General features: G+C 34.5%; 2 protein-coding genes and 1 pseudogene across 4 annotated transcripts; all 3 read right to left on the bottom strand.

Moving 5' to 3' along the window:
* Positions 1 to 509: 509 nt before the first annotated feature.
* On the bottom strand, positions 510 to 7238 carry uba3 (ubiquitin-like modifier activating enzyme 3). 2 transcript variants are annotated; one of them, XM_052569230.1, is made up of 18 exons: positions 7156 to 7238; positions 6984 to 7022; positions 5983 to 6103; positions 5146 to 5226; positions 4902 to 4984; positions 4747 to 4827; positions 4279 to 4322; positions 4038 to 4102; positions 3434 to 3589; positions 3258 to 3360; positions 3036 to 3149; positions 2380 to 2433; positions 2251 to 2287; positions 2078 to 2159; positions 1779 to 1879; positions 1511 to 1574; positions 1337 to 1391; positions 510 to 1244 (listed from the first exon to the last, which is right to left on the bottom strand). In XM_052569230.1, exons 1-18 carry the CDS (start codon positions 7173 to 7175, stop codon positions 1144 to 1146), a joined length of 1401 nt encoding a protein of 466 aa, XP_052425190.1. In that variant the 5' UTR covers positions 7176 to 7238; the 3' UTR covers positions 510 to 1143. The 2 variants fall into 2 exon arrangements, with proteins under 2 accessions (XP_052425190.1, XP_052425191.1); XM_052569231.1 differs by lacking the exon at positions 6984 to 7022 and having other exon boundaries at positions 7156 to 7234.
* A 1228-nt stretch (positions 7239 to 8466) lies between these two features.
* cishb (cytokine inducible SH2-containing protein b) lies at positions 8467 to 11323 on the bottom strand. 2 transcript variants are annotated; one of them, XM_052569056.1, is made up of 3 exons: positions 10954 to 11323; positions 9879 to 10056; positions 8467 to 9180 (listed from the first exon to the last, which is right to left on the bottom strand). In XM_052569056.1, exons 2-3 carry the CDS (start codon positions 10045 to 10047, stop codon positions 8705 to 8707), a joined length of 645 nt encoding a protein of 214 aa, XP_052425016.1. In that variant the 5' UTR covers positions 10048 to 10056; positions 10954 to 11323; the 3' UTR covers positions 8467 to 8704. The 2 variants fall into 2 exon arrangements, with proteins under 2 accessions (XP_052425016.1, XP_052425017.1); XM_052569057.1 differs by having other exon boundaries at positions 9879 to 10053.
* Positions 11324 to 12213: 890 nt separating this feature from the next.
* On the bottom strand, positions 12214 to 19264 carry LOC127968139 (twinfilin-2-like; annotated as a pseudogene).
* Between the last annotated feature and the right edge of the window lie 574 nt (positions 19265 to 19838).

Here is a 19838-nt window from a genome sequence, read left to right as displayed (position 1 = left end):
CGCAAATCCATTTCCTTTTTTCTCTTTTTTTTTTGTAAGTGCATGCAGCCACGACTTCTGTGTAAACCTCTGGTCAGACCTGAACAGGCGTTTATTTCTTTTGAAAGGGGGACACCATGCGCTCTCAAGGTCCAATCCACAAATGTTAGATTGTACTAAAAACGTTTAACAAATAAACATTTTCAATTAACGGAGTTAAAAATGGTTAACTAAAATGAAGTGAATATGTATAAAAATGTTTGCATTAATAGGATATTTCCCTACAATGAATATGAATCTAAATTAATATTTTACTTAAATATGAACTGAAGTTATTGCACTGTCTTATGATAGTTAAAAAAATATAATAGGATACTAAATATACCAACCAACAAACTCATAATTTCTCTATATCTTAATTAATTTCAATTTGTAGCTTGTCAACATTTGCAGTTTGATAAACTGTAGTAGGTGGTGCTGTGGATGAAAAAACAACACTTAAGTCACTAAGGTCAGTCTGACCCTGGGAATAAGTGCCTCCATTGTATTTCTACAAACATGTATTACATAACAATGCCACGTAAAACAAATCAAACAGTACAGTATACCTTATATCTCCTTCTTAGCATTACATTAACAATGCAAAATTCTTTATTTGCCTATATAATGTAAATTTTAATTCTAGAGAATTTATAATATTTTAATACCTTCAGTCTCTTTGAATATTTAATCAAATATATTTATTCACAAATTGAGTAAAAGTCAATTTATAGGAAAGCATTACCGAACTAGGACTTCAATACTTGTTTAAAATATGGTTTCCAAATTTAATTCAAAACATGAACCTTTTTTTCTACGGGACATTGAACAAGATACTGTGAATGCACAACAACAAAATAAATAGATAAACAGTTTGCATAAAAAAAAGAAATCCACCGAAATGACTCCTACGACTATAGCAGTGCATGACAACGAAAACAAAAGTCTCCTGTAAGTGTCTTTGATGGACAGAGTTGACCGTAAAATCTAAATACAAACTGCAGCGATTCCAGCCGAGCATGTACATGTGTTGTCTCTGCTGATATGTTGAGTTTCAAACTACATTTCCAAGGCTGCTTCATTTTTATGATGACTGCAATAACCACTTGAAACGGTCTATAAGAATTAAGCATTTTCCTTGGAGATGAAGTTGAGTTTAAAGAGCACAGTCTGAGGAGTGGTGACATCAGCCACTGCCAGTTCCTGTCCATCCACTAGTCCAAGCTCTGCAAGCATTTAAGACATTAAACAACATCAATATACTTTTGAAATACACTTATTAAATAGTTGCATGATATCACAATAGACTTTCAGTCACCTTTCAGTGTTTTATTAAGATTTGGTCGCGTTCTCTCTTCAATAGATGCTACGGTCTGAAAATAAAACCAAAGTTTTAAATGTATTAAAAATAAACAACTAAAGCATAAAAAGCATGTTCAGAAAATCCTAAACTAAATATGAAATGTCTGGAACATGTTGGAAATGTTCTAACCTGTAAATACAGAGTTTTGTTTTTTCCATCCAAAGTTGTCGTGATGGCAGGAGACTTCATTTGGCTAGTAGACAAAGGATTCAGTGTTTTCACAAACAGAAGTATATGACTATACAGTATGTGTGTATGGGTATGCATGTATATATCTTGTTTATGTATATTTTTTGTTGAGTTTTGTTATAGTAAAATTTATGGTAAATTAAATAAATAACAAACAAATATGATAAAAGATAACCATAGATGAACATGAAGGAACACTGTGACTCACAGAGAGGCATTCTCAGTCAAGAAGTCCAGAATCTCCTGTAGTTTAGCTGAAGGTGGGAACTGCAGGTCCTGTGGCACCTGACTGCAGGCAGAACAATTCTCCTACACAGAGGCATTTAGCATTAGGGGTGCACGATATAATCGGACGGATATCGGAATCTGATAATGGATTTAAATGTAAATATTGGATATTGGCCAAAATGGGTTGAAAATTATTGGCATATCAGACATCGGCAAAATCCAATATCGTGCATCCCTAATTAATGTCTTTTTTTAGTTATGTCCTTTCAAATCATTAACCTTTCTCTCAGCCTCAAAGGTGTACGTGTACAGCCCATCCACATCATTGAACACCAGGTAGTTGTTCAAGGGAACATAGGCGCTGTTCAGCAGAAGTAAAAGAATAAATCAGACATGTGAATGAACAATGAATTCAATGCTCTCTCCTGGAAAAATAATTTGTTATAACTTACCTCGTGGCAATTTTAAAAACCTCGGTGGAGCAAGCAGCTGAAATGTGAAAGAAAGGAAGAAGCTCTATTTCCATTTACAGCAAAAATCAAGCGTCATTAAATCAGAGAACACTTGCAATGTCAGCATACCAGCAATAACAGCATTTGTAGAAGCCACAGCAGGAATTATTCTCTTCACGACCCCTGAAACACAGGTGAGGTACAACATCAACAATACGAGCTTCTGAACAATAACTTATAATCGTACACATTGCAGTTTGTAAGAATTAACTTGATTTTGACATTTTCTAAATTAAATTACAATAGTGCTTGCATATGCATATGTATGCACCATGATGCTAGTGCGTTGTGGGTGGTTGCCAGGGCATTGGTATAGTATGCTGTTGCATACCGAGGGTTTTTATTTTGTTGTAATCAAATTGTTGTGGGTGGATGCTAACTGTCCTGAGTCAAAAGACCCCTGGAATGGAGCACCTAGAGGTTCCTCTAATATTCAGGGCTCTCAATATGGTTTGGGTTCCGGATCATTGAACCTATTGAAACTTGAAAAAAAAGTCTCACCAAGGCTGCATTTATTTGCTCAAAATAAAGTAAAAACTGTAATAGTGTGACATATTACTACAATTTAAAATAACTTTTTTCTATTTTTATATATTTTTAAAAGTGTAATACACCCCTGATGATGGCAAAGCTGAATTTTCAGCAGCCATCACTCCAGTCTTCATTGTCACAGAATCCTTCAGAAGGGGTTAATAAAGTCCCATTGTCAGGGCCTTCTCACTCACCCTGGGTGAGTCTGTAAGTCACCCCAGTGATGCTGAACTCGGCTGCTCTTTCCAGAGATTTTTGGTGCACCCACTGGATGTGCGTTGGGTCATCTCCATCTAGAGCTACACCGTCTGAGGAAAACACATTCAAATTAAATAATTGCAGACTACCTAGCAGCAACATAACCAAATATCCAAAGGTTGTTTAATGCTCTATGCAGATCCTGATAATTCAAGTACCTCCAAAAGGCTTTTCTTTGGGCCAAAGCAGTATGCGGACATATTCAACACAATGTTCTGGTAACCTTGGCATAGAGGCTATAGTGCACATCGGGAAGTTTATCTGCGTAGGGGACAAAAATGAGTATGACAAAAGGCTTTTGGAATTCAACTTAACACAAAATCCCACTGTGCACCTGTGGAGGGTAGAGCTCAAGGGTGCAATCGATGCAAGCTGTCATGCCTGGAAGAATGACTCGGGCATTGCCCTTGAAGCCCTCTGTGCCTCCATCTATTAATGGAATTATGGAACTGGGATCTAGGACACCATCTTCATAAATCAGCAGAGATAACTAAAAAAAGACAAAACAAGGTAATACTTTAATCATTAGGGAAAATTATATAATGTTTAACAAATGGTGAGTTAATATATATTCACATAGAAAAGTTTCAAGAAGTGCATGATCATATGAATTGAAAGTTTAATGACATTTGAAAGTATTTCAATTTACATTAAATAATGATCTGGTAATCATTTATAATGGTAATATATTACAATAGTAATGTTTAATAAGTACATTAGTAACCATTACAAGCACAATATCTCATATTTATAGCTATTTGAATATATATAGCTATAAGAATATATAGCTATGTGAATATATAAAACAAAATGCATAAACTATAACATAAGCACTTCTTACAGAATAAAAACACTTTATTTAAATGACATTGAGAGGAATTTAGGTCTATGCATTTAAACGGACAGATTGTTAGATGTTCAGGACAATAAACACATACCAGCATCCCATTCATCCATCTTCTGGCCACAACAGAGTCCAGGCCACAGACTACTATGTGAAATTCTAGACAGTTTAAACAAAAAATAATAATAAAACAGTTATATTACTCAGATTTCCAAGCAAAAGTGTCATAATATATAAAAAGTCTCACAATACAGAACAAAACTGTCACATATAATATTGGGTTAAGGAAACCCATTACATTTCAGACAAAAGAAAAACATCTATAAGGTATTTACGCCTGTAAAATGTCTCATCCAAGTCCTGGATTTTCTTAAAATGTCTGCATTGTTTATTAAGGTAAATACAAATATTTTGACATCCACTCCTCTTAGCAAAATATAGCAAAAAAAATGTAATATTTTGGAATATTATTAAAGTCGTTTTACATTTGCCTATATTAAAATGTGATTTATTCCTTTGATGGCAGAGCTGGTTTTCAGCTGCCATTCCTCAAGACTTCAGTATCACATGATCCTTAAGAAATCATTCTAATATGCTGATTTCTGTGCTCAAGAATTCTTATTATGATAAATGCTGAAAACTGCTGTGCTACTTAATAGTTTTGTGGAAATCTTACTGACCCCAAACTTTTGAACGCTACTGTATCAAATAGAAACATACAGCAGCATTTCAACATGCCCAAAAATGAAAATGTCCTGAGGGAATGTAGCTTCAGGCTACATTTAATACACTTTGAAGGATACGGGACAACATTGCAGCCTGGGACCCTGCCATTTACAAAGTCTGCTGCAACCTCTGCCTTTGGTCGGCCCACATCCTTTGGTCTGTAGATACAACAGTGATCAGTTTACATTAATAAAAAAAGAACAAGAAAAGGCTCAAAAAGACTAAGACTAACCTGAAGAGGAACTGTCTGTTGAGGTTAGAGACATCAATGGTGTCCATGTCCACCACATGAATGTGCCGAAAACCTGACAAGGCCTGGTTGATACAATTGTACCATGTATGAGCATGATAGGACAAAACACAGCAATTAGCCTCTTTGTAATTACAAGGTATAGAGTATTGCAGCTGTCATTAAACATCGAACAAATAAGAATCTGTCAACAACAAAAAAATATACAGCACAACAAAAACTGTACCAGATCTTTGAGCAGCTCACAACCGAGTCCACCGGCTCCAATAACAAGAATTCTGCATGTTTCCAGTAAAAACTGGAGAGACTAGAAGAAGATGTGCACATTTTATTAAAAGAGAAGAGAGTGGAGAAACATTCAGGTTTTACAACAACTCAACAGATCTCACGAAGCTTAAATAACTCAGAAATTATAGTCCTTTATGACAATGGTGGATTATTGTGATGTTTTTCTATGAGCTGTTTGAAAACTAATTCTCAAGATTAATATCTATCTATCTTTCTATCTATCTCTGTGTGTGTGTGTGTGTTTATATGTTTTGTTGTATTTTGATGCTGGATTAGTCATTTATCTTGTCATCTTATAAAAAGAGATAAACAGAAGAAAAATTGCTTCATGCACATAATCGTTTTCAGCATGAATCTTTATTTATTACAATAATGTAATAACTCCATGATAACCACTGTCTGAACACTGTCCTATGAGGCGTGGATATTTATAAGAAAAATGCCCTCGATGTAAACTTTTATTTATTTTTATGTAATTATTTAATTTGGTAAGAAGCAGAGTACAATAAATGCACAGTAAATAAATTACCCTGTCTCTTTATTTTTACCAGCCATTAAGTAATCTACGCAAAGAAAAATTAATTGAGAAAAATTAAATGAATTGTTCTGATAAAAAGTTTCCAAAGCTGAACTTTGTGAATGACAAACTTTGTGATCTCCCTTAACGTAGCCACAGATTAGCGTAAACTTTTTTAAAAGGGGTCTGGAATATTAAATTGAATTATATTATATTTTATATTTAGTAAAAGAGAGTGCATTAAGATTTATGTCATACCTCAGTGCTGGGTTCAAAATCCGGATGAGTGAAGGGTCCGGCTCTCTCTAAGAACTTTTTGAGATGGTCCCATCTTCCCTGCCAGTCTGTGTGATCCATACTCCCTCCATCCACAACCATACTGCGGAGAAATACAGATATTTACAAATACAGCACACTCACTACTCAGTTAATTTAGTAATTAAAAAACACACATTCACATATGTGACCCTGGACCACAAAAACAGTCAGAAGTCTGGTCTATAGTATATTTGTAGAAACATCCAAAAATACATTGTATGGGCCAAAATTATAGATTTTTCTTTTATGCCAAAAATCATTAGGATATTAAGTAAAAAATCATGTTCCAATAAGTTATTTTGTAAATGTCCTATCATAATATAGCAAATCTTATTTTTTTTATTAGTAATATGCATTGCCATGGACTTAGTTTTGACAACTTTACAAGCAATTTTCTCAATATTTATATATTTATTTTTTTATTTTTTGCACCATCAGATTCCAGATTTTCAAGTAGTTGTCTCTCTGCAAAATATTTTCCTATCCTAACAAACCATACACCAATGGAAATCTTATTTATTCAGCTTTCACATTAAGTATTAACGATTAATTTATGATTAAAACTGGCTTTGTGGTTCAGGGTCACATATAACATAACATTTTCATTTATGTGCAATAATAACTAAAGGCATGGCTTGAATGGTACTGAATTTAGGTAAATGTAATAATTATTCATAAGAATATGAAAGTGTTGTATATTAAATGTTATGAAAGAACATTAAGGCATGTGTGCAAACAGCAGTGTTTGGAGGTTTCGCTATCTTTCAGATAGATTACATTGTATTTTATGTAACGTACAGTGGGCCTATATGCGGAGAGCTGTTCAAAACAACGTCTGAACAATATCTGCAGTACAGATGTAGCTCATTATAAGAATTAACACCTCCCAAAGCAAACCTGCTGGCTGACACATCTAAATTGTTATCTTTAATTTCACTAACTTCTCATTCAGCTCCTCTATTCTCCTTCTTTTCTTCTCCCTAAAAAGAGAGAGTAAAAGAAGGTTCATTCATGCTCTGCTACCCGCAAGTTAACGTTCTTGCGTCCTGTTGATTGAACTACAAGCACTGTTACGAGGGATTTATGTGCAGTTTTGTATAAAATTTCACTTACGGCTCCTCTCCTTCCGCCATATCGTCATAAACACCCGAAGTGAAATGTGCAACCTTATGACAAGGCGTTCCGCCGGACGCACAATTTCCTTTTCAAAATAAAAGTCCTAAAATAGTCTGGAATTCTTCATAATAGACTTTCTGGTTTGAAACGAAACAGTCTGAGGAATCATTCACTTAACTGAATCCAACAGAGCGCAGTGATAATTAAATCAACATTTGCCTTACTGCACTGTGATACTGTACTGCACTGTAATAAGTTTAGTGATATCCGTATACCAAATGTCTGCGTTTCATTATCTTTTCGTCCCCAGAGAACTTGTATTTCAGTCGGATATGTGAACTGTTGTATTTTCATTTTTTATTAAAATTAATGTTATTTTATTAATTTAAAAAACTATTTAAAACATTTAAACTAGGGACAGGGGCAATTATAGTGTTATAATTTGTGTTATAATTATAGTGTTATATAATTTACTAGTGTGTGACACTTCATATGACTTTAACTAACGAGTAAAAAAATGTTCAGCAGCAGTTCACATAATGTTAAAACCGCCTCTCAAAATGTTCGTGAATAAAAAAAAAAAGTAGCCTACACTTCTTTCTTATAAAAAATACACAGCTATAGACATAGAAAAAATAAATCTGTGTGTTTATAAAATGGCAAGATGTCCCTCTGCTGAAGTTGATTATAATAAAATTACGTTACAAGATGCTTATCGAATGTCACTGTGTGTACTGAAATATTGTTTGGTAAACTAGGTAAAATGCTAAATATATATATAAAAAAAACATTAGCCTACGTTACTTCAAATGTAATATCTACACATTCAAAGACATTCATGTTGTTGTTTTTTGTTTTTTGCTGTAATGTTACATCTCAAATTTTATTCATTATTCATTTGGTGTGTGGAAAAAAAGCCCTTAACTTTTCCCAGAATGATGATATTGTCTGTTAAAATGTCTTATACAGTCTGATAAGCTCATGGAAACTGCCAGGGCATGACAGTTTCTGACAGATTCCTAACTGAAATCAAGCTCCTTTATAATAAAAATTAAAATTAAAAAAGATGTTATTGTTAACTACTTTCTAAAATAATCTCTATAAACAGTATTTAAAGAAATGCAAGAATTGCCGACTTTGTTTCTAAATAAATTGCTCTCTGAAGAGAAAAAAACACCTTTGGAGACATAGTATTACAGTCAGAATACAGTATTATTTATGTGTACTTCTTTTGATATTTAATTTTTTCCTTCTTCTGATCATAGTAGTATGTATGCAGAGTTTAAGCTCCATTCTTAGAGGAACAGAAAGATATAGAAACATTTTATTTTACTAAAATGAGAAGTATTTACAGATGTATATAAAAAAAACAAATGTACACAAAATAGTCCTTGCTTATTTGCACACCTACTCAGACATATATGGCTAGAATAAAAGTACCCATTATTCTGCCAGGGAGCAATATTTGCACATTTTGGCTAAATCACTTTTGACTCTGCAAAAAACGAACCCCCCCTGAAATTCACAAACATCCCCCCAAATGTCCTCACACCTGAAAGGGGTATTCTTGCAAGTACAGCATCAGTGGTCGTGGCAGTGGCAGCTGTGTATGGCAATCTGTATGTCTGTTTATAGTGAGGCGTGTGAGGTGTTGTAATGTTGGAAAGCCCTGAGGCCTGAACAGGGGCTTCCTGAGCTTCAGCAGGATGCCATTGTCCTTTGACACCATGTGATGTTCTTCTGCTATCCTCTCCTCCCCTTGACTCGTGGATATATAGTGCTGCACGAGACTAGGAAGAGTAGAAAAGGACAACAGGCTAGATCTGGCTGGAAAACTGGAATCGAGACGGAATCGGCCACTGTCGTATTCGATGCGGACATTAGTGGGACCTCTCCACGTCTGTACAGACAGGGTGAAGAGGTAGAGTGGATGGCTGCTGTCACGGACAAGGAAAGACCCTTCTGAAGCTCCAATTAGGGCATCCCTTGCCTCACTGGCTGTCATACCACCCCAGTACCATCCTAAAACATAAAGAAACTATATTAATATGACATACTGAGATCAGAACGATTTTTGTTTTTTTTAAAACAGAATATTTTATTTAACAAATATTTCACAGTATAATAGCTTTTAGTGTATTTTGAGTAAATAAGTGCAGCATTGGTGAGTTGAGACTTCTTTCAAAAACAACTAACTAACTAAACACAAACTTTTGAAAGGTATTTTAAATTATGATTATTCTAACTAATAATAATGATAATAAAAATGTTAATTTAGAAAACAAACATAATTAAATTATAAATATTAATAATTTATTTAATAATCATGAAATAATAATTAAATTGTTTGTCTTACGTATTAACAATTACATTTTTCAGCACAGAAATAAACTGTTGCTGTAGTCAATTTAGGACTCTGGTCAACATCTACTATTCATAAAACATAAAATACTTAAATATAAAAATATGACTTGAGACTTTGAATTATTTGTTTATAGAATCCAGAATTAGACATAATCTTCAGTGATTGTTCAGATGGACAGCGAGTCATTGACTTCCACTGGCTTTTTGCTTTTAATTAAACACGTTTGTACCAAATCTGATTAGGTTTTTATTGGTCAGTTATAATGGAGGGAAATTGACACTGGACAGATGCAATCATAAGCATAAGAAAGAAGTGCACATCAGTTCCTCAAATACTTAAATAATATATAGGCCACCTGAGGTATGTAGGTACTGAAAGGTGGTGGTGATGAAACGCAAGTCCTCAGCTGGGGCCCACGAGCAGGGAGCGGCTTGGGATCGCTGAATTTGTTGAACCTCTGATTCATCCCTCTCATTTTGGCCACTTGTATGGCTAGCAACCATTCCTGAAGGTGGCTCTGGCATGAGTGCCTTCTTATGAAAGAAAAAAAACACATTTATTGAGAATAATTACTGTTTTTTTTTCCTAAATCTAGAAAAGTATGTGAGTTGAGCAGAGAAGGAAAATCGCTGTGCTTTCTATATCATTGATTTGTCATTTTTAATTTCATTGAACTCAAAGAAAGAACAAACAAAGGAAGAGCAGTTTGCCGAGAACAAGAGAATGCACTCACATGGTATTTACACAATGTGGCAAGAATTTCAGTTGGAAATCAACAGGTTTAACAGATTTTACAAGACAACAAGTTACAAATATGTCATATCTAAAGCAGAATAAATAAGATCCATATTCTATTTGGAATGCTGTTTTTTTTTTTCAGTCTCAACCTCAATAAATCAGTATCTTTTTTCTCACATTATTAATCAATTATCATGATGGTTTAGACAGACTTGTTTTTGAGTCTATAAAATAAAATAAAAAAGATTGAAATGGAGCTGAACTACAATTGACATTTTCCAGTATTGAAAAAAACTCAGATGTATACAAAATAATACATTAAATTACGCCTTTACTCAACAGCTAGGCCTACATTATTTTAAAACTATCGCAACACATTAAACTTTTCATGATTGCTCAGACAGTAAGTTGGTCACAAAAGTTTGATTTGCATGTTTCGCTCCCTATTGCACAATGCAGAATAAAAAATCGCTTAAATGCGAACAAAATGTTCAATTTAAAAAAAATCCGCAACAGGAATCGGGAGTGGATTACGTTCAATCATAAAAGGACGACTCAGTCTATATGATATAACCACTGCAGTTCATTCTAAATGAGTCGAGTCAAGAGCAAACCCACCAAACAGGTAAAACCGCTTCACAGTTCCCATGAAACTAAAATGACTTTAGAAATAAAACACTTATATTTCTTACCTTTGTGGGAATAAAATCGTCACCTTCTGTACGTCACCAATGGGCAGCAGTTTGAAAAGACTGAAATTTACGCGAATCCTGCAAATTGCCAAAGCTACTGACATTGTTCCAGCAGTGCTATAATGGCGACAAAACGTCCACAAAGTGAGCGAATCTGTCAACAACTAAACATTTTACAACAGTAATATCTAATGCTGTCTAAACCGAACGAGCCTTCTCTGTCAAATACTCTCTAGGACATCGAAGGTAGCGAAATGAGGACGAAAATGACGCAAAACAGCAAAGAAACAGCTCAGTAGTATACTCAAATAAGAGTAATAGGTCGTTTGTCTCGGTGGATTGTTATTTTCCTGTAATGAGAGCAGTAAGAAACGCCTTTGCATCACGTTTGGTTGTTTTATGAGTTGACGCGCTTTCTAGGAATTTAATTCCAAGAAGAGCGATACATCTTTGCGCCCGCGACCTCATCATCGGTCCGCCTGGCGTTTCGTAGAACTGCGCTCTCGACCGTCGCTGCGTTTCTATTGGCTGCCGTGCGCCGCTGACGAAGCGCCCGTGCCGGTTTCAGAGGCGGATGACTTTCCCAGTAAAGAGCTTTCCAGGAATGCTGAAACAGTATCTGAAATTGACCTCTGCGCCAGCTGCATTAACTGAGAGATCTCTGGGCGACAAGCGAGGGCTGTGATGGGAGGTGAATGCAAGGTAAGCGTACTGCTCAGATGAGTCTAATTCCAGAAAATGTTTATTGCCAGAATGTTAGTTATATGGTTAATTACATCCCAACATCCTGGTAACTGATAGAGCTGGCCCTGGATCAGCACATGCTTTAACCCTTTAAGAGAAAACCCCAGAAAAAAACTATGGAATAACTGTTTATAATAAATCTAAAAATATATATAAAAATGCAATATTATTGTTTTTTTTTACATTTATGTTTTTAAAAACCTATCGCCAAACAACAACTAACAAGTATCCATTTAATATGAATTAAAATATAACTTCATTACTAGTAAGAAAATTATTATCCTATTGGATAATAATCAAACAATAAATTCTCTCTCTCTCTCTCTCTCTCTCTCTCTCTCTCGCTCTCTATAACACAGTACTGTGCAAAAGTCTTGGGCCATTAGTGGTTATTTTTCTTGTTTTTTTTTTGGTGAAAATTCTACTGTGTGTACTGTGTGTGTATATAAAGGCTTGTTAAAGTGTTAACTAAACATAATGTTTCTTCACGGTTAGAAAAAAAGGAGATTTAACAAGACAGATTAATGGATTTTATTTTATCTTTAACATAAAAATCATCATCTTAACAACACATTTATGTGGCCTTGAAAACCATGTGAGAATGTGTTTCAGAGTGAAAGAAGACTAGTTAAAAACTAACATAAAAAATAATAACCATAAAAAGTATAGCTAAGACAAGAAATAGGCTAGTGAAATTAAACAAGTGTATCAGATGTCATTTTACATGTTCTGATTGTATGATTCTAGCTCTCATCTCCATTCTCTCCCGCTCCTCTGATTAGATGGTTGTTCCCTCGTTTCACCTGTTGGGCCCTTTGGCTTGGTGAAGGCTTGTTTCAGAGCATGCTGCTTCGGGTAAACCCCTTCATACAGGAAATCCTCTGTCAGGCACTCTCCACTATCAATCTCCATCTACACACGACACATAAACAGATTTACTGAAATGGGAATAAATATGAGTATTTGAATGTCAAAATGTTGTGGATCATGAAGTTATTATTCAAAGATCTGAGTTTCGAAAGTTTCGATTTGTTTTTAAATGTATTGATACTTTTACCTGGCAACGATGGACTGAATTGATCAAAAGTGACAGTAAGCATATTAATAATAATGTTACAAATGATAACATGTCAAATAAATGCTGCTTTTTAAACTTTCTATTCATCAAAGAATCCTGAAAAAAAAAAAAACGTATCACAGTTTCCACAAAACAAATTAAGCGCCACCTCTGTTTTCAACACTGATAACCTAATGATAAGAAATGTTTCTTGAGCACCAAATCAGCATATTAGAATGATTTCTGAAGGAAGATGTGATGTGAAAATTCAGCTTGCCATCAAAGAAATAAATTACATTTTAAAATATAGAAACAAGTAGAAACAAAGTTATATGAAATTATAATCATATTTTTACTTTATTTTTGATCAAATAAATGCAGGAACATGTTATATTGTATATTAGTTCACTTCAAGGAACTGTGTTAAGTAAAACTATTTTACTTGTAAAACTGTTAAAACTATTAGTAAAACTATTTTACTTGTTAGTTCAATATATCACTTATTTTATGTCGTGTTTACCAGCAAAATATGCACTTTTTATTTTGGATGTCTACATGAAATTGTAAGATGTAAAATATGATTTTTTTTTTTTTTTTTCATTCGCATATCTGACATTCTTGTTCTCTTCTACTCAGGTCGAAGCTTGCTTGTTCCACAGCTATTAAAAAAACATACTGTACAGTATCAGGATCAACTGTTGCTGTTATTGTACCTTTTTGGTGATCTCTATGTGATAGTCTCTCTCTACCTCATCCAGAAGTCGATTCTTACAGCTGGAATACAGCATCCTTTCTTTGATGCTACAGCTATACCCAGGCATGGAGTAGATGAAAACTGGTCCACATATTCAAACACAAACATAACAAATATTAGCTTTGAAGAACAAATCTTATTACCAATACTGAAAAGCAAATTCCTCATTCTGTGATAGTAGCAGAATAGTTACAGTAATATTTTGGCACTAACCTACAGCTTCCAGTGCCTGTCCTTGATGGGCATGTTTGTACAGGAATAAGTGGTATCGTGGGGCATCAGTGGGGATTCTGCTCGGCAGATCTTTGGTCTCTGTAGGACTAGTGTGCACCAGCTCAATTGTCTCTCGTTTGGTGTCCAGCCGCTTAAAGATGATACAGTAAAACATGCTTTGTTATGGAGATTATGTGGAGTGCGCAGCAGGCATAATATGTGATCATGTCAAATTGTTTAACTCTTATTCAAAATGTTCAGTAGGGTCAATAAGATTTTTTTTTTAAAGAAATTAATAGGCTATTTTTATTCAGCAAGGATGCCTTTACAATGTTACCCAACAATTTTGTTTAAATAAATGTTTTTTTTTTTTTTTTTACTTTTTTGTTTACTTTTTGTCTTTTGTTTTTTACAAATACTCCTAAAAACAATATATCATGGTTTCCAGAGGAATTAAGCAGCACAACAATAAAACAAAATTCTAAAAAGAAGAAATAGTGAGCAGCAAATCAGCATATTAGAATGATTTCTGAAGAATCATGTGACACTAAAGACTGGAGTAATGGCTGCTTAATATTCATTCTTTGTTGTTACAGGAGTAAATAAAATTTTAAAATATATTCGAATAGAAACATTTTTAAAATTGCAATAATATTTGACAAGATAACTGTTTTACTGTATTTTTGCCATGGTGAGAATATTAGAACTTTTATATAACATATTGCATGTTATTGCATAATTAATATTTTAAAGTTGGGTGTTTTGTTGCTTATTCTGAAATGTAGTATTATGTAGAGAATCATGTTATAAAAAGCATGCAAAGTAAACAAGCCATACAACAGTATTATCAAAAGCATTTATTTGTATGTTTAAAGAAGGTAATTGTTATTGTATGTGCTTATTCAGTGCAGCCTGTTCTGTTAAATATGTGGCAGTCTGAACAAATCATTTTTTTGTATATGTGTATGTGGAACTTACTAGTTGAATGTAATTGATGCGTCTGAGTTTAAGCTGCTGTAAAGCATGTTTAGCCTCCTCTTGCAATGGGAACGCCAAACCCTGCAAAGTCGGATTTTTACTGTCCACGCTGATTTCTGTCTGTATCCGAAACACATAACAGAAAACAAGGATTTAATTTATATATATATATATATATATATATATATATATATATAAACCTTCAATCTGTTACATTAACATGTATTTAGTTAGCTGAGACTACCTTTGCTTGTCCACTTATGGTGGCAACTCGTCTTCTCTCGTCCTGAATATAAAAGTACAAAAGTTTTTTGGAAATCCCCTTACTTACACACTTGAAAACAAAATCAGTCATAGTACACATACCTGTGCCACTTTGTCCTGTCAGGTGCGTTATTAAGAAATACATTATTATATAGATATTTAGGTAGTCAAACTGTCAGATAATGTTTGAGATACTGTATGAAGATTTTTGACCTTCCTCACCTCTGTTATTTTAATCTGATGGAGCTGCTGCTCAGCAGTGGTGAGAGGAGCCAGACAGGAAGACGAGGTCAGGTGTCGTAGATAACCTTGGAAACAGACATCTTCCTGCAGATAAGAATAGTAAATATTGCTTAGTTGACAAATCATCACACCTTTAAACATGTGACCTAGAGAAACCTGAGCAAAGGTAAAGCAGAACAGTGCATCCTAGTGTGAAGAACACTTTAATATGAATAACTTTTTCCACCATGAAGAACCTTTTGTCCAGTGGAAAGTTTCCATGGATGTTAAAGGATGCCAATAAACCTTTTTAAGACATTCTATTCTGTTCTATTCTGAGTGGTTGACTGTGATTTCAGGCATCACATAATGTTGAATAATGAGCTCATATCTGGAATACTTGATTCTGATTGCTTAGAATATCTCAGAATATATGCAACCTGATTCACAAAAATGTATATCTTTTTATTTTTCTATTTGCTCACAAAACAAAAGAACAAAGGAAAACAGTTTGCCCCAAAACACCCATGCAGCAGGGTCATTTAAATAATAATTAAAAAATAAAATAAAACAAATGTTTTTTTTTTTTTTACATTGCTATGCATAAATGTAAATGCATATACTGTAATAATACAGTTATAAAATAATTTCAACTCCTCTGTATTTGATGTTGAAATAAACCCCTGCTACACACCTGGACTGTTCCAAACAGTTCATCTTTCAGGTGACTTCCTCCAAACTCTTTCTTCAGTGTGGCACGGGTTGCAGCGTACACCATCTTTAACCTCACCTGTGTAGTGTGGAATGAATTGGTATGGTCACATGGTCACATGGTAAATGACTTTCAGCCAAAGGGTTAAAGGGAACAGTATTTCAGTATTTATAGTGTATGAGGGTGAGAGTTTGTATTGAGCATACACATTCAACTTTATCATGTGTTTCCTACTTACTGGTGACTGGTCTGGCGACCAAGAGATAAACAGCCACTCATATCCCAGCTGGTTCTGTGAGTCGAGGCGATAAAGGATATAGCAGGGTTCCAGACCGTCCAGCATGGGCAGGACACATGCGTCATAGTCCTGATCCCAGCTCTGACACACCTCTCTGTACGCTCCCAACACCAGCTGTTCTAAAGCACACACAGACATATACACACATACACACCTCATAACACACACCCTGACTACTTGCAGTAGTCCCTGATAAATGCACTGACTATCACTCTGGGTCCAAAAACAGCACAGTGCCATGTTATCATCACTAGCACTGCATGGATAACATTCCACAGACCAATTTATCTCAACATTTACTTTACATTCTTAAGAGTCAACAAGTGACTGAAATATATTTGCTAAGGTAAACATTTGTAGCCTTACATGGCAAAACATCAAAACAAGTGTCAATTATTTTAAAAGATAGCAAAAGTACACTTTAAACAAAACATATATATGTTTGTTAGGTTTTAAATGATAAAACAACATCTAAATGAGGAACACCATGTGAACCTAAGTGGTACCCCTTTGATAAAGTACACTTAAATAAAATAACATTCTTTAATGTGAACGGAATGTACCGTTTCCGGACATTTAATTGCATGTTAATTACACTTAATGAAATTTATTATAATTTACATTTATATTACGTGCAATTAGTTGAACTTCAGAGTGCATTTTGAGTAGGACTAAGTACATAATTTTATGCAATTTCACAAATTAGATTTTTATTTTATTGTCCGCTACTTTTATTGCACTACAATTTAGTGTATGTAAAACAACACACTACATTTACATATTTAATTAAGTAGTCCTTTATGATGTTAGTCAACACTCAACACATCAAAATAAGGGTACTTACTGAAATCATTACAACTTTCAAGAGACTTTCAAGAGATACTTTTAATTTGACATTACATGCACTTTTTTAAAGAGTACTTAAGAGTATTACAAAACATGATATTAAAAGTGTACTCACTTTAAATACACTTAAGTGGCTATTTATTTAATTAATATTATGATTTTTAAAAACATCATTTTAAGATTAGAATTACACTAAAATTTACATCTAATACAATCAAGTGCAGCTCTTTTTTGACTCACAAATGTAATATTTAAGAATGACTTTTCTAAATGATCTGACCAATATGTGATCTTCTAAATAGTAGTTTAGAACTTAGTTTACTCTACAGTAGGTATTATTTTATTACAAAATAATGTGAGGCCTGATTTATTAATTGGAAAGCGTAAATAGCAGTAAACTAACCAAAAGCATAATCAAATATGTACTATGCTGTGGGTATTGAAATACTAATATTAAACTACATACACAAATGGTCTCACAAACAAATGCTTCTACTCACCGCTCCTTATAACAATCTTCACCACTCTGACAGTGCCCCTTCTCGCCTTCACGAGGAACTCTCTCAAGTCGGGAGTTGCTGGTTTCGGAAGAGAAGTATTTAACATATGAAAACAGAGACAGAGCCTAAGAATTAGTTTATGCCACAAACCTTTAGTCATCATAAGAATAACGAGAGACGACCCCATTACACAGGCCTGGTATTTCATGTTATAAATTCTAACAAGACCAAGAAAATTGACTGAAACAAAGGAAATTTTACACTGCGGCCTGTGCCTCATTCTTGGCCTCACCATGGTAACAGGGCATCAGGACTCATAAATGATGTAGGTGCAGGTGAGATGGATGAGGAACAGCGCTTCCGCCCCTAAAGCTTAAATTACCTCTCATCATCATTCACATAAAACACAGCATAATATTATCTCTCTATTTAAAGCCTATATAGACCACTATACTGTAGAACCATAATTGTGTTTGCTAAAATACAGATTTAAGCAGAGCTATCAACATTCCTTTTTTTTAATTGATAGTTCCCCTTGCCTGTAGTCGAACACATTTGCACATAGACTCCATGCGATTCTGAAAACGTTCAATGCCAGATTTGGATGCGAAAGGCTCTAATCTAGAGATTTTACAGGTTTATTCCAAAGTTCCTCTTTTTTTACTTTTTGCATATCTTCATAGTATCCATTACACTTCTGATTCAAAATGCATGGTTTCTTTCACTAAAAGGAGAGGATGAAGAATAAAATATAAAGTGATTTATTCAAAATTTTATAAATCTATATGGGCTGCAGTGTACTTACCATGAATTCCCGTCTGGTGCGACATCCCAAATCACCTCGATGGTCCAGCTCAGTCTGAATTCCTGTTGAAACTCCCAAGTTGTCCTCCTTGTCTTCAGTGGCACTGCTATCTGTGTCCAGAAGTGTGGTCCAACTCACTTCCGTACAATGACATCAACGCCCCTTAAGCATCTTACCTGGGGAATCCTGTTTGAAACTTGATCTGCGGAACTGAGGAAGATGTGTAGCCTAATATTACACCTGTCAAGGGATGGGTTCCAGCACAGCCCCTATCAAGTATTATTCGTCCGTCAACGGTGGCACTTATGGGGTATAAAGTGGATGACAACATCTGATATCTGTGATGAGCTGAATGATGAAGCTGTAGTGTAGAATAAAAGGAAGTACCAGACTGAAAATGAGAGTCTGGACATCATCTGTCTATCTCTGGTCTTCTACAAACAGTTATGCCACGCTCCATTTGTGAAAAGAAATAGCACATTATCACTCGCAAACATCGAAGACCTGATAGGAGCATATGAAGCAGTGGCCTGTGGGAGCTCAAATTCCACCGGGCTGTCATGAGATACCATGCAGGCGGCTGCTGACCCCCAACCAGCAGGACAGGCGGTTCATTTAGACAGCCTTGCCAGCTATCAAAAGACTATGTCAAACCGTAAGCTCACTCTCTTGACTACACTTGAGATCTTGCAGAAGGTTAATGAGATATGTTTCAGGGGAAATTATTGTGTTTCTAAAAAGTGTTTCAGGGCTTTTTATTTCATTAGAGCATTTAACAGACAAAAAGGTTTAAATCTGATATAATGTATCTGTATAAAGACTGGAAGAGAGAGAACATACCTGTACGTTTTCTAGTGCTGGCTTCATGTTTAATTCACTCAGCTGTGAGCACAAACCCAGCCATTATTCATTATTCACACACAGCCCTCCCTTCAAAGATGTATACACATTCTGCACACATAGATTCTCTTTCTTCTTCACACCACATATTTGTTATATGTCATACAGTACTACAGACTTGTCTGTATGCATTTCTAGACAATGTTTAGGAGGAATGTGCCCTATGTTTTCTCAGAACCCTTTAAGAAAGCATAAATTATAAACAATTTGCTGTTTTCTATATTGGCTACATTATCGCTGCATTATTTTAATGACTCGTGATGGTTTTTAGTGAATCAGAAACATATAATGTGCACATAGTCTATTTCTCTAACAAACTACTATTTTCGTGAATACTCTCATTCAAACCATTCTGGCAATGAAATAAGAGAACATATTTTTGTTTGTTTTGCATTTTTATATTGAATAGATTTATTTTATATCATTCTGCCCAATGCCTTTTATTTTAAATTGCACTCATGTCATCCATTAAAATGCATATTTTGGTGAAAAGAAATAGCTCAAAAGCTAAATTTAAAATTGTTTAATTTATTTATTTTATCTCGGTGACATTCATACATTTTCGCTCAAAGATACGTCTTAAAGTAGCTCA

The sequence above is a fragment of the Carassius gibelio genome, chromosome B11, assembly GCF_023724105.1.
Source record: "Carassius gibelio isolate Cgi1373 ecotype wild population from Czech Republic chromosome B11, carGib1.2-hapl.c, whole genome shotgun sequence".
Classification (NCBI taxonomy): Eukaryota; Metazoa; Chordata; class Actinopteri; order Cypriniformes; family Cyprinidae; genus Carassius; species Carassius gibelio.
Note: the sequence above shows the minus strand (reverse complement) of the source record. Positions and strands in the feature narration are given on the sequence as shown.